This window comes from Leptodactylus fuscus, chromosome 4, assembly GCF_031893055.1.
Source record: "Leptodactylus fuscus isolate aLepFus1 chromosome 4, aLepFus1.hap2, whole genome shotgun sequence".
Lineage (NCBI taxonomy): Eukaryota > Metazoa > Chordata > Amphibia > Anura > Leptodactylidae > Leptodactylus > Leptodactylus fuscus.
In genome coordinates, this window is record NC_134268.1 from 204,004,803 (window position 1) to 204,020,291 (window position 15,489).

The window sequence follows — 15,489 nt, forward strand, 5'->3', positions numbered from 1 at the left end:
ACAACACCGTCTTCTCTCCTAGAAGCAATGCCTATAGGGGGCCATACTTCTATAATACGTCATGCAATGGAGCATGCCAATATGGATTCTATATAAAATTGGTGGCTACCAACATTGTTGGACTACCGTAGAGTTTCTTGGATCCACCACTCTTATCGAGGACCATCCTCCATCCATACACAACGTCTACACAAATACCCATTCACATGTATGAACACCACAAAATAAACTTATTCTAGGATCGACACCCGGAATATTAACCATAAGGTCAAATTGGTTATATGAGTGGACGAATACAGAATAGACCCAAGTGACAAGTGACTGACTTCAAGGGCAGATCTAAATTGGGTTGTCTTCTGCTGGACCTTTAAGGTGCCCATAATGACAAAGCTGTCCAAATCCACCGATTTCAGAAGGACCGGCTGATAAAATTTTGTGGATCAAAACATGTTTGAAGGAAAGATGGATTGGGCATGTTGAATCTCAACATATTTGATTCTTTAGATGAAGGCTACATGTGAGCTTTGGCGGCAACCCGTTACACGACCAACGATCGCTGTATTGCACTATGCAAGTGAACGGCGTCATACTGCGAACCCAAAGCTGGTGTGACTGTGACCCAAAGGTGGTGTAACTGTGACCCAAGGGTGGTGTGACTGTGACCTGGGGGGTGATGTGACTTTGACCCAAGGGTGGTGTGACTTTGACCCAAGGGTGGTGTGACTGTGACCCGAGGGTGGTGTAACTGTGACCCAAGGGTGGTGTGACTGTGACCCGAGGGTGCTGTAACTGTGACCCGAGGGTGGTGTGACTGTGACCCGAGAGTGGTGTAACTGTGATCCAAAGGTGGTGTGACTGTGACCCAAAGGTGGTGTGATTGTGATCCGAGGGTGGTGTGACTGTGACCAGAGGGTGCTGTAACTGTGACCCGAGGGTGGTGTGACTGTGACCCGAGGATGGTGTGACTGTGACCCGAGAGTGGTGTGACTGTGACCCGAGAGTGGTGTGACTGTGACCCGAGAGTGGTGTGACTGTGACCAGAGAGTGGTGTGACTGTGACCAGAGAGTGGCGTGACTGTGACCCGAGAGTGGTGTGACTGTGACCCGAGAGTGGTGTGACTGTGACCAGAGAGTGGTGTGACTGTGACCAGAGAGTGGCGTGACTGTGACCCGAGAGTGGTGTGACTGTGACCAGAGAGTGGCGTGACTGTGACCCGAGAGTGGTGTGACTGTGACCAGAGAGTGGTGTGATTGTGACCCGAGGGTGGTGTGACTGTGACCCGACGGTGATGTGACTATGACTAACAGCACTGCTGGGATTTTTTTCCTAGTTGCAAAATCACAGTCGCAACACCATCTGGGTTGCAACTCCATTCACTCATATTAGTAAAGGAGTTGCAGTGTTGACAGTGTTGAACACACTAAGAACACATTCTTGTTCAACCCAAAAGGGGGGAGGCATGAGGAACAACTGTTAGCAGATGTAGCATTTTGTATTTCACCTTTTAGATTCCTTCTTGTATCACAGACTGTAGGATCCCCTGGTACTGGTGGGCCAGTCTAATACTCGCTACCATATGGGCTCATGTAAGGCAACTGGCCTTGGAAACATACAATATATCAAGTTCATAATATATTGGCATATTACTTAAATAGACCTAAATTGGAACAAATTCTGCCCTAGATATGGGGTTAGGGTCACAGAATTGAGTTGTCCATTGAGTTGCAAAGATTCACAGTATCAGGTGGAATGATCAATGGAAAGCAATAAAAGTGTTTTGCAACGTCTTCACATATCTTATTTGCTGCTAAGCTTTTGTGACAGCTGAGTGGGCCCCCTCCCTGCTTGGCCCCTTGTGTACCTAAAATATGTTCGCCCCGAGCCTTTCTATAGACAATATTCTAATGATCCTAATAAATTTGCATTGGGTTGGGGAAGGGTCTCTTACCTTACATCGCTCAGTTCATAATATATATTCCTTCCTTCATCCTTTATATATATGGCAGTACTGGGGGATTCCAGCACCTTCATTGTCAGCTGCTGCGGGAAGGCACTTACAAAGAGGGCACGTATGGTGTCTACACTGGTAATTTCATTGGGCATCTGTAGTTTCTTTGTGTCCTCTCCATACTGTAGAAAGAGTACACCTGCAATAAGACAGAACGTGGTCCATTAGTACATGCAAACTACTGGTACACCGAAAAGATTAGTTGTTTTTTTTTAAAAAAAAGCGTGGATCTAAGGCTATGTTCACACCATGTTTGGGGTCTACATTTGGCTTGTATGTAAAGGAATGGTCCCGATGTCTAATAGGCCACATGAGCAAGACGTATACCAGACCTGTGGCCAATTTATGATATATAACTTTCTCTCAACTGTATTGAAATCCATAGTTGGCTAGGCTTTTCAACACACTCATATAAAAAAAAAACCCAATATACATGGGTGTCCATAGGCAATATATGTAACTTTACAGGCATATAGTTGTATACGGCTAGAGCATCCATACATGGAATGGTACAAATGGTAATATATTACCAAGGAATGTCTTACCAAAAATTCACTTTTATTAAAAATAACGTAATATATAATATAGAAAATGCTTCAAGATTTTACATTACACAAAATCTATACGTCAATAATAATGGTAGGTCAAGCAAAGAATTATAGGAACTTCAATAGGTTCAATCCACTACACAACTTATGGAGGTCCAGTAGATAAAACCCCCAAATAATATGTCCTTATATATAGAAACCAATAGAAAAAATGAATATCGCATTGTCCACTTTGAAGAAGTTGTCCAAAAAATAAATTATGACACTATATATATATATATATATATATATATATATATATATATATATATATATATATATTTATTACAGGTGGTAAATGTTTTGCCCCCACCAGTTCTTGGTATATGGGTTCCAAGCCCCGCATTTCTCCCCAATTGAGCCTGAATCGTGTGATGGTCATGCATGTGTCCTGCTGGTCCATACAGAGTCTATTGAGCCAGTGGAAACCGTTGAGTGCCGTACTTGGCTGTCACCCTAGACCTTAAGTAGAACAGCAAGGTGCGTACATGAGCCCCAGTTCTCCAACTCGTAATCAATGGAACCCAAATGACCCGATTTTTACCATATATCCTATAGATCAGTGATAAATGTCTAGCATAGGATAAGCCCTTTAATACGTATCTACATGATGGGGCCCAAAGACCCCACTGCCACATAGGTAGTCCCAGTCTAGTAGGTGGGTAGCTGTTATAGAGTCCACGTTGGGACCAAGTTGCTTTCCATTACACTTCTGAGCCTTGATAATCAGTAGGTTTGCTCTGAACTATAGAAGAAACTCATATCAAACTCTAGCAGTGTTGGAATTAGGATCCTTGGGTCCAACGGATCCAACAATCCCAAGAAAACACTATATTACTCTTCATATTTGGGTATCACTGGACCATCATTGTGTTAAAGCTTGGGTCCACCAGCTGCTACCCCAGTGGGCCAGTCCTACCATGAGCTCCAGGTATTGGGTTGCCGCACCATCACAAAACAACCTTGGGAAACGGCCAATTAAAAGGCTGCAAATCCTACATCAGCAAAAAAAAGTTTAATTGTATTTTTTAAGTCAGTTTTTCTATTCACAGTCCAGAACTTTGCGTTTCCCTTCAGCCCATTAGCCGTTCCATCGGAGTCTGAGAAATCTATTTTGCATTCCTTGCTCTCCATTTCTAAATCATAACAGGATTATAATTCCTTCTACAACCTCCGAGTATAACAAGCATGACATACACATGAATTTATGCATGAAAATAGCGACTAAAACTCCAAGAAAACAGCAACAATCTAATGGTTAAAACATTAATAAAGTAAATTATGCACTGATTAAAGCAGCGCCGTCTACAATTTTTTGTCGCTATCCTCGGGGGGAAGAGAATAACATATGGTTGCCGGGATAACTCAATAGAAATATGTCTTTCCCTGGCAATTTATTTATATATTTAGCTCAAGGAAGGTTTTGTGAAATCTTTATTAAACTCCAACATCTTTACAGAAATTGTACAGAATATATAACTTTAAGGGGCTGGGGTCTTGAAAAATCTCTGTAAGATGGAAATCTTACAAGGGCATCCAACTTTTGGAACCTTTAGAGATTGGATGTAGTTCATAGAAGATGGCAGTAAGTGTGCAATTATTCTGCAGTGCCCCCGCAGGTACAACGGGGCATTACACAGTTTCAAGTAGGAAAAACTAAAGTATAGAGATCTAAGAAGTTACAGTATGCTCCAGAATTGGAACAGTGACGGGTTCTCTTTAACAAGTTCTCAGTACAAGTTGTTACTAGGATCGTCACTAGAATAGAATAATTATAAAGAGTGTCTCTCACTCTGGAGGACTTGTCCTGTCCTGCATTACAATGGAAAACCATTGATTTGAATGGACACTGTGTAATGCATAGTTTCTCCTGTGGTGGTGCTGTGGGGAAACTGAATACTTACTGCCAAATTACCCTACTGAGTTTCAGCAGATCACTGGTCCCAAAAGAGGAAGATTATTGTTAAGGGATCGCTATAGAAAGTTGTGATTGTCCAAAGGAAAAGCATTGCCATAAAACTTAAACTTAAAAAAAATCCTTAACTTTTATGTTAAACATTTTTTTTTTAAATTCTACACAGTCCAGTCATATTAATGTGAGCACCGCCTACTTTTGATGTCAACGATAAATAACCAATCGCAGAAGGCACGTGCCATCAGTCATCTGGGTGCACTCATCATTGTGGAAGACACGATGGATCAACACAAGTATGCATCTATCCTTGCGGACCATGTTCACCCCTACATGTGAATTGTTTTTCCTCAGGATGATGGCATCTACCAGCAGAACAATGCCACGTGTCATAAAGCTCGCAGTGTACGTGCGTGGTTCGAGGAGCACCAGGATGAGTTTACCGTACTCCCTTGGCCAGCAAATTTCCCGGACTTGAACCCAATCAAGAATCTGTGGGACCACCTCGATCGGGTTGTTCACGTCATGGATGCTCAACCGCGTAACCTAGCGCAGCTGGCCACGGCACTGGAGTCGGCATGGCTCAACATCCCAGTGACATCATCACAACATCCCCTCTCTTCCTGCACGTCTCGCAGCGGTCCGCTCTGCCAAAGGGGGTTATTCTGGATTTTGACAGGTGGTCACATTAATGTCACTGGACTGTGTATTATGTATATTTCTAAAAATTTCTAAAAATCCCTAATTTTTAACTCTGGCCACTAAGCCAAATAATATGCTGACATGTCCTTATTTTTCTATAGGAGATTTCTTTGTAGCAGCCACCTCACTTACAACACAGCTAATAAGACACAGAATCCACCAATCACAATAGGTGATATCACAGCGTATTTAGTCCCCTCTCTGTACAATTACCTCGACACAGATCACAGAGAAGGCCTAAAAAACTCTCCCATAGAAATCAATAGGGTTTGCTCCAGACCATTGTGTCTACATCCCATGGTCAATTTCCAGGATACAACCTACTTTTGGCTTAGTGACGAAATTTAGAATTTTAAGATTTCTAGGATCACTTTAAATAAAAAATAATAAGATATATAATTTAAAAAATCACCAAAAATTCTTAAAAATGTTTTAAAAATTTTGCTGTAAATTCAAGTATAAAAAACAATTCTTTGATAGTCAATGATAAGTCTGGAATAGAACAGGCTTTACAAGAAGATATTTTTGAAAGTCCAACTTCCTTTTGATTAAAAAAATTTTTGCAAATGTTTTAACAAGTCCTGAAAATATCATATATGGCAAAAATTCTAGTGTATTTTATATACATGAATGGTTGGAAGCTAAATCAGGAAAGGTGACTACATGTTGTCTCCTCTGCCAATTTTTAGAAACATCTGGTCAAACATTGCTCTTCGGAGAAGAGAAATATTTCCAATTTTGGTAATACAGGGAGTCTTTAGTCTTAACAATGCTCTTCATCAGCCTACCCCAAAAACCTGCAGACCTTAGATCAATGCATTGTGTGCGCAGACAGATGGGTTTTCTGGATAACAATGTAAGGGATGGCGATCAAAGCAAAATGAATCAGAAGTAATAAAAAGTTTTTTTTAATGGCAAGTGCTCTTGTGTTTAGGACCTTATGATACCTTAGTGTAGAAAAAACTCATCAACTACGTTACACACGATTAGATCTGAAGATTATCAACTTCTATAACCAAGTATTGTAGATCTATCTGCAAACAACCATGATCCTACTAATGCCTGGTCACAATGGGCCATTTGACCCATAACTGACCTGCATGGACTATACCACAAATCGAACTGTCCCACCAGAATACTAGAGGATCCTCAGGTGGATTCAGGTTTGACATAACTATTGAGCTTGAAGATTCCACAAATAACCCTATTTGAGATTAATCTGGGGCCAATCACTTAGGTATATTTTTGCAGTCACCCCCAAATAGCCTACAAGACCAAGACCAAGTTCTCTTATCTTTAGAACCTTATGATGCCTTTTTGTAGAACAAAAACATTAACTAGGTTACACATGATTAGATCTGAAGTTTATCAACTTATATAACCAAGTATTATGGATCCAACTTCAAACAATAGTTGTCTACACCATGACCCTACTAATGCCCACACGGACCATGACTAGAGCTGTCACACATTGAACTGTCCCACCAGAATACTAGAAGATCTTCAGGTGGATTCAGGTTTAACATAACAATTGAGCTTGAAGGTCTCACAAATAACCCCATTTGAGATTAATCTGGGGCCAATCACTTGGGTATATTTTTGCAGTCACCCCAAATAACCTACAATGCCAAGACCAAATTCTCTTGTCTTTAGAACCTTATGATGCCTTTTTGTAGAACAAAAACATTAACTAAGTTACACATGATTAGAACTGAAGTTTAGAAACTTATATAACCAAGTATTGTAGATCCATCTTCGAACAATGGTTGCCTACACCATGATCCTACTAATGTCCAGTCACAATGGGCCTTTTATCCCAATAACTACTTACATGGACCATGACTAGCGCTATGTCACACATTGAGCTGTCCCACCAGGATACTAGAGGATCTTCAAGTGGTTTCAGGTTTGACATAACAATGGACCTTGAAGGTCCAGCAGATAACAAGCCCATCTAAGACTGATCTGGGGCCAATCGCTTGGGACAATTTTTGCAGTCACCCCCCCAACTAACCTACAAGACCTCATTAATGACACGAGTACACATCGATATGACCCAAGTGTCCACGGTTAAGGAGGCAGATAGAACCAAATGTGGACATGTTCAGTATAGATAAAGTGTGGCCTTCAGAATAATTTTGTGTGGTAGCCCTCAAGGTGTGTCAAATGGACAATGCTGGTTATTACTGGGGTAGTTTACCTAAACAAATCTTGTCAGACCGGCCGACTAGAGCACCAAATACTCCCCCACTGGTCCCTGATTCTGACCCATATAAGCACCAGTGGTCCAGCAGAAGACCACATAATTTGGAACCAATTATTTGTCACTGGGGTCTATCCATAAATAACATATTAGATTTGTTTTTGGAATTGTAAGTGAACATGTTCATGTTCTGTATAGATTAAGCCCCCAGATTCCCCCCCCCCTGTAGACCAGGACTCTTGAAGGACAATTGATATCATATTTATTATGTGTAGAAATATATGCGGACCTCATAAATGAATCTCACAAAAACATTCCTACCAATAATGAGTCCTCTAATGTAACACTGTATACGCGTCTCATACCTAGGAGAAAACATAGGGAGATAATGTGTACATCTGGTTTTTAGGAATGTCATAAAAGGCACAGAGGTAAGAAGGTTTTCCCATAAGGTCAGACAAAGTGCAGGAGGCCCCAAATGCTATTTGTATACTCAAGAAGGCCGACTCTACCTCCATACCTCCGTGACCCCCACCTTATCAGGACTATACAAACATTGCGAGATCACTGATATTACTTTTCTCTTTTTTAATAACCTGAAATTGTTCTCCATCAAAAGGGCCTGAGAAGTAAGTGAACCCATATGGGAGACATAAATACTAAATATTACAGGTTTTCTTCTTCTTATGTACAGTATATGTGTAGTGTGAAACATATGTGCTTACAATAGAAAAAAAAATTGTATCTATCTATCTATCAATCAATCAATCTATCTATCTATCTATCTATCTATCTATCTATCTATCTATCTATCCATCCACCCATCCAAACCCACCTATCTATCTATCTATCTATCTATCCACCCATCCAAACCCACCTATCTTTCTATCTATCTATCTATCTATCTATCTATCTATCTATCTATCTATCTATCTATCTATCCAAACCCACCTATCTTTCTATCTATCTATCTATCTATCTATCTATCTATCTATCTATCTATCTATCCATCCATCCATCCATCCATCCATCCATCCTTATGTTTCTGGCCTTTCATGTTACTAGGGTTTCTTCTTCTGGGGTCAATGAGACTGACACTGGGAGGGATGTGTATATTATGGGGATGGTGGCTGAACACCCAACCCCCATCCAAAACAGAAAAGGACGTATTGTCAGCCCATAAACCTAATGTGCTCATCAGGACTAGAAAAAACAACTCTAATTTTTCCAAAAACAGCGCCACCCATGTCCACAGGCTATGTTCAGTATTACAGCTCAGCTCCATTGCTTTGTCAGGCTTTGACAAAGTGTGGCGCTGTTTCTCAGAAGAAAACTAAAATACGACCTTTCATTCTAATACTGAAAAGCCCATTTAAGATGTCCAAGTAAATGATAGCCACTTGTATACGGCGCTTCTCCTTTAAGATGCATTTCTTTCCACTGTAGCCCTGGAGGGGTTAATCTCAATAGCACATGTTTTTCTCCCCTTTGCTAGACTTAAAATACAGAGATTATTCATGAAATTTAATCCTGTTTCCAGGGCCGGACTCATCAAACTGCACTTGCCACTGATATGGTGAATTTACTAGGAATTTACCACTAATCCCCTTTTCAAAGGGAGAAAAAGGCGTCTCGCACAATGGGTCAGCGCGGTATAAAGGAAGGTTAGCTCGCACTAATGTTTATAGCTTGCTCTGCATTTGTTCTCCATTCGTGTAGAACATTTTTCTCGCGGAGCTGGAATCAATTTAACTTTAATACCGCCCGACAATAAAGACTTATTAAACGTCTATAGGTTTTCACAGGGTTCAGACCCTACACACTGTGCCGTCCGCAGCTATTTAGGGCTGTGATATATGGCGCCGCCGTCTTATGGCTTGGGATCCAGTTATTGCCTTGTAATATACATTGACTTTTTATAACTCATTTATTAAAACCAGATAATGAAATCGGTCACTTCTTTCTAATCTGGTTTTATTTTCTGAAAAAATTCTATTTTTTTGCACATGATTACGGGGGCGGCCATCTTGCCTCCATTCTAACAGCATTTAGTGATATGCTTTACAGCACTCTCATGACCATAGGTAGCCATAGATTGGAGCCGACTCACTGAGGTCTATGGGAGAGTTTTCTAGACATGTTCTGTGCAGGGAGTGGGAGGAGATAAGATGTGACATCATCTATTGTCAGTAGTGGGTGCAATGATGGGTCAGTGGTTTTAGTTATAGGGGTGTTAACTTCTATTGTAATACTGCATGTAGATGGAGTAACTGCTGCAAAGAAAATCACTAGTGAATTGGCAAGCATGAGTATATTATTAGATTTAGTGGGCAGAGTCAAAAATTGCAGGATATAGGAGTGAAACCTATATATATATATATATATATATATATATATATATATATATATATATAACATTTTAATTTATAAAAAGTAGATGATTTTTGGGGACACATTCCCTTTAAGTGTAGCACTTAAAATTTGTAAGCAAGGGTCCTGAATTGAGAGATCTTGATCGGGCTGATCACAGTAACATCATGGCTTCCATTTATTATTTATTATGCTTACTTATATAGCGCCATCATATTCCGCAGCGCTTTAAACACATTGACAGTCACTGTCCCATATAGGGCTCACAATCTACAGTCCCTATCAGTATGTCTTTGGCGTGTGGGAGGAAACCGGAGTACCCGGAGGAATCCCACGCAAACACGGGGAGAACATACAAACTCCTTGCAGATGTCATCCTTGGCAGGATTCGAATCCAGGACTCCAGCGCTGCAAGGCTGCAGTGCTAACCACTGAGCCACCATCTGTTGCATAACATGATATAATACAACAGATGTAACAAATCTGTTGTATTATATGATGGCCAAAGGACCTAGTTGGCTTACTATATATGTATTATGTGGGGTATTGGAGTTTAACAGTCTATATAGCATGGTTTGCTGTAAAGACAATTTGGTCAGCAGTATCACTGGTCACTGATACTCTTAACCATGATCCAAATTTTAGGAGAATCCCTAACAAATTTTAACAAATGCCATTTGACTTACAATAGAGTGTTTCAGGTTTCCGTCAAAAACAGGAAGGCAGAGCATAGATCAGGGATCTGAGCCTAATGGAGTCACGAATGGTTATGAAGGATCCATTTTATTAGGTCCATCATACTGATGTGTTCCAGTGTTTTGATATCAAGGATAGTGCTACAGAATTCTCCATTCTTGCTGCCAAAAAGCAACAGAAACCCAATAAGATAAAGACCAGAGTTGATATGAACAGCACCCGAAAACACATAATGTATAAGCACCGCAGAAAGGAAAAAGCAGTTGTCTTCTAGTATCCTTCCTGACATGCTGAATTCTAAGTCTAAAGAGACCCCAGCGTATAACAACTTCATTTCCGATTCTATCAACCCAAAATGAATCTGAGACCGGAGCCTCCCAAATCCTATACAAAACAAACTTGAGAAGTTCGCCCATCTCTATTCACGATATAACCTTTTGGAGAACACCCCAACGTCCAGACCCAATTCCCATGAAAGATTTTTAGTTCCACCATATATTATGTAAACGGACATGTGCATTGTGAAGACCACCCCTCTACAAGACCACTTTTCAATGCAACTTGGGCTGGTGAGAGGATTCACTGGAATAAGTCACCATACTAAAGTATATCAATGAAATAATTGTATCATGTCCCATACATCAGTGTTCATGGCCCCTTACTCTCCAGTTGTCGTAACAGTACAACTCCCATCATGCCGCAACTATTGGAGCATGGGGGTGTTTGTAGTTGAGTCACGGATTTGTGGTCACTAATCTAGACCTCATGTCCCTCACGTCGCCCCTTCAGATATAAGAAGCGGTTCCGGGGATAATGTTGCAAAGGGAAATTGCAATGTGAATAATTGTCTGAAATTATCGGGCGGGTTTACTCCAAACAAACATGTTCCGCACATGATCGTTTGATAGGATTTAGGGTATTTTGTAGTGTTAAGAGTCTTTTTTTAAGCTTTCGCCTAAATTGCTTTGAAGATGTTATGAGATTAGGGATTTTGCACAACTGCAATGAATAACAGAACACAGATGATGGGAGTAACATCTGACTTTGATCTGCCCACATCATTCCGCCAAGGTCAAGCCTCGACAATCCAGGTGGTCTGTAAGCGTGCCATTACCAAAACCTAAGAAATGTATACAGATAGAAGCGTAATAGTTGACCTGGTCCTCCAGAGAACAGGAAGGCTGTCCAATGGGCTCCAGTCCCAGACACAAGGCCCATGAGGACCAGCAGAAGTTATGATGCAATTAAAAGGGATCTGCACCTGCGTTGCCTAGCTGGATATTGGGTCTTGTCTCTTATATTCTCAAATGGGTTCAAGTTACTGTCCATTCCTGACAACAGATGCTATGTTTGTCAGCATTCTGTTGCCTTCTACAAACTGACCACTAGTGGCTGCTATTTGACATTTTAAACGCTGAGCTTATACTTCTTGCCACTAGAGGCTACAAGATGGCCCTTAAACTGGCCCTTAAAGGGGTTCTCCCATCACAAGGATCCTATCGATACTGCTAGTTTATGTGGATTTAAGACTTTTCCTAAATGCATTGCTTTATCAAAACTGCTTTGTTTGACCAAATTTATTCACTTCATTGTTTACACTCTGTTTCTATGGTCCTTGGGATTATCTGCTCATTTCCCAAGTGATGTAGCTGCCTGCTCTCAGGGGGGAGGGAGGAGCAGGGAGCAGCTCTGAGCTGTTTGTGTCTGATAAGTAGCTGAGCTTCTCAGATAGGGGAGGTGAGAGCTCCAGGATTTCTGAGCTCTTATCAGTCGGTTTAATTGAATTTGGCTGATAAGGGCTGAGATAAGGAGTGTGTAATGCTCTGTGTGTAATGCAAACTGACTCAAATCCAGCTCTGCTACATCAGCTTCATACTGTGGCAATTCATTTACAACCAATCCCATGCAAGTGAAACCCCGCCCACCAATGTGCCGAGAAAAGCAGGAAGTGAATAGAGCACAACAGCCTGCAGGTTAGTGAACAAGCGTCATGGGAATACCCCTTTAAACATGACGTGTGCTGCATGTTATGGAAACCTTCTTGCCTCCTGTGTGGGCCGACTTAAGTGGTTATGGTTTCGAGATAACATCTATTATTGCCATACTTGACAAATGTTCAAAGTCACTATGGTGACTACAATAAAGCCCTGCCCCATTTGAGGGAGTGACATGCCTGATTTTGTTGTATGCCACACCCCCGTCTCATGACATAGACACAAAAATATCCCGATGACGCTTCTATTTTGTGATGCAATCGGCCCATAAAGTGCCCATATGAAATATAATACAACGTAGAGCTACGGAGACCGAGAGATTTGCCAACTCTTCTTGGATGTCAGGAGACCTTACATAGTAGATGAGATTGGATGAAGACAGCAATCCATCAAGTCCAACCTATAACCCTACAGTAGACTACAGGGTTGACCCAGAGGAAGGGGAAAAAACCCATGAGACCAATTGCCCCATTTCAGGGGAAAAAATTCTTTCAATCTTGTCCTTTTTGTAGGATCCTCCTGGACATCTTGGGAGTCTTGGCAAGTATGATTACTACAAAGCGTGTAATGTAAAACAGAATATGCCATAAATGTCTAATAGATATGGGGCCGACCTTTGGGACCTAGATTTGTGTCTTTCTCCACCTAGTAGCCAGTGATTTGGACCCCAGTTTTTGAGTAAACTGCAAATCCTACAGGAGGGACCTATCAAAAATTTCTGTTGTCTACACCCTGAAAGTCCCATTATAGTGGAGATGTTTAATATAGAGACACAGATCGAGATGACCTGAGATTGGGCATGATACAAATAGTGTTTTTTTTCTCTGTGTTGTTACCCAGAGTCCTTACTTTTATGTTTTTTTATTCACTAAAATTGCGTACATTTTCCAAATCCAAATAAAATCAATGTGCTGGCAAAAGCGAGGAAGAGATGAGAAAATTGAAGTCATTTAGAATAATAAACATGACAAGCTTTAATCTATAATAACTATTCTCTCTCCCAAGTTTTGATATTTTTCTGTAATTGCGACGGATACGTTAAAAACCCAATGCGGCTGTAATCAAAGCCCGGGTATAATTCTACCTGCAGGACGTCATGTACCGTACATCACACCGAAAGCCACCGGCCGTACAACAATACAGGAAATCTAAAATCCTTCCAATACGAATTGAATTTTTAAAGGGGTTTTTATCATGCACATAATTAAATTTAAGGTTTTTTTCCAATTTCAATAATTCAAATTTTTGCCGAGTTCCTCTAACCATCTAAGTGGTGACATCTTTTGTCTTGATCAGGTGCCAATGGTTATGACCATGAATGTAGGAACTTTCTATGGCCAGAAATCCAGCCATGATGTCGTTATTGTGTCCGGGTTATCTTCTCATACATGTAGTGTCCTCCTGATATCCAGCCATGATGTCCTTATTGTGTCCGGGTTATCTTCTCATACATGTAGTGTCCTCCTGATAACCAGCCATGATGTCCTTATTGTGTCCGGGTTATCTTCTCATACATGTAGTGTCCTCCTGATAACCAGCCATGATGTCTTTATTGTGTCCGGGTTATCTTCTCATACATGTAGTGTCCTCCTGATAACCAGCCATGATGTCCTTATTGTGGTTGGGTTATCTTCTCATACATGTAGTGTCCTCCTGATAACCAGTCATGATGTCCTTATTGTGGTCAGGTTATCTTCTCATACATGTAGTGTCCTCCTGATAACCAGCCATGATGTCTTTATTGTGTCCGGGTTATCTTCTCATACATGTAGTGTCCTCCTGATAACCAGCCATGATGTCCTTATTGTGGTTGGGTTATCTTCTCATACATGTAGTGTCCTCCTGATAACCAGCCATGATGTCCTTATTGTGGTTGGGTTATCTTCTCATACATGTAGTGTCCTCCTGATAACCAGCCATGATGTCCTTATTGTGTCCAGGTTATCTTCTCATACATGTAGATAACCAGCCATGATGTCCTTATTGTGTCCGGGTTATCTTCTCATACATGTAATGTCCTCCTGATAACCAGCCATGATGTCCTTATTGTGGTCAGGTTATCTTCTCATACATGTAATGGTTCTCCTGATAACCAGCCATGATGTCCTTATTGTGGTCAGGTTATCTTCTCATACGTGTAGTGTCTTCCTGATAACCAGCCATGATGTCCTTATTGTGGTCAGGTTATCTTCTCATACATGTAGTGTCCCCTCCTGATAACCAGATATGATGTCCTTATTGTGGTCAGGTTATCTTCTCATACATGTAGTGTCCTCCTGATAACCAACCATGATGTCCTTATTGTGTTCGGGTTATCTTCTCATACATGTAGTGTCCTCCTGATAACCAGCCATGATGTCCTTATTCTGTCCAGGTTGTCTTCTCATACATGTAGTTTCCTCCTAATAACCAGCCATGATGTCTTTATTGTGTCCGGGTTATCTTCTCATACATGTAGTGTCCCCTCCTGATAACCAGCCATGATGTCCTTATTGTGTCCGGGTTATCTTCTCATACATGTAGTCTCCTCCTGATAACCTGACTACAATAAGGACATCATGGCTGGTTATCAGGAGGACACTACATGTATGAGAAGATAACCCGGACACAATAAGGACATTATGGCTGGGTTTCTGACAAGTCCCAGATCATAGAAAGTTCTTGCATTCATGATCATATCCATTGGCAACACAATAGACAGCCATCTATTGTGTATGACCAGTTTCAGAGAGAACATGGGGCACCCTGCCAAATAAGATTATGGTCCAGTGGCTTACAAAATTGGCATTGACATTCCTAACTCACCATCACACCAATAGAGGAGTCTCAAGGGTTACCACTAAGCCCAGAGATCGCAGAGAATGAACTGGACAACTGAACATTAAAGGGCATGTACCTGTTTCCAATGACTAGGGACGTAGCTATAGAAGGTGCATTGTTAGAACTCTCTACTGGGCTCTGGACCCTAAGGAGGCATCAAAGGTGACCCTCTCAGGCCATGACTATGGGCACTATC

General features: G+C 41.1%; 1 protein-coding gene across 11 annotated transcripts in view; it reads right to left on the reverse strand.

Annotated features, from left to right (window-relative positions):
* The window catches only part of KIAA1217 (KIAA1217 ortholog), a 411,023-nt gene that overhangs the window by 100,749 nt on the left and 294,785 nt on the right, over positions 1-15,489 (reverse strand). For all 11 annotated transcript variants that reach the window (XM_075271664.1, XM_075271662.1, XM_075271660.1 and 8 more), the window contains one exon: positions 1,950-2,148. In XM_075271664.1, coding sequence (XP_075127765.1) covers positions 1,950-2,148 — 199 coding nt within the window. The remainder of the gene's footprint in view (positions 1-1,949; positions 2,149-15,489) is intronic.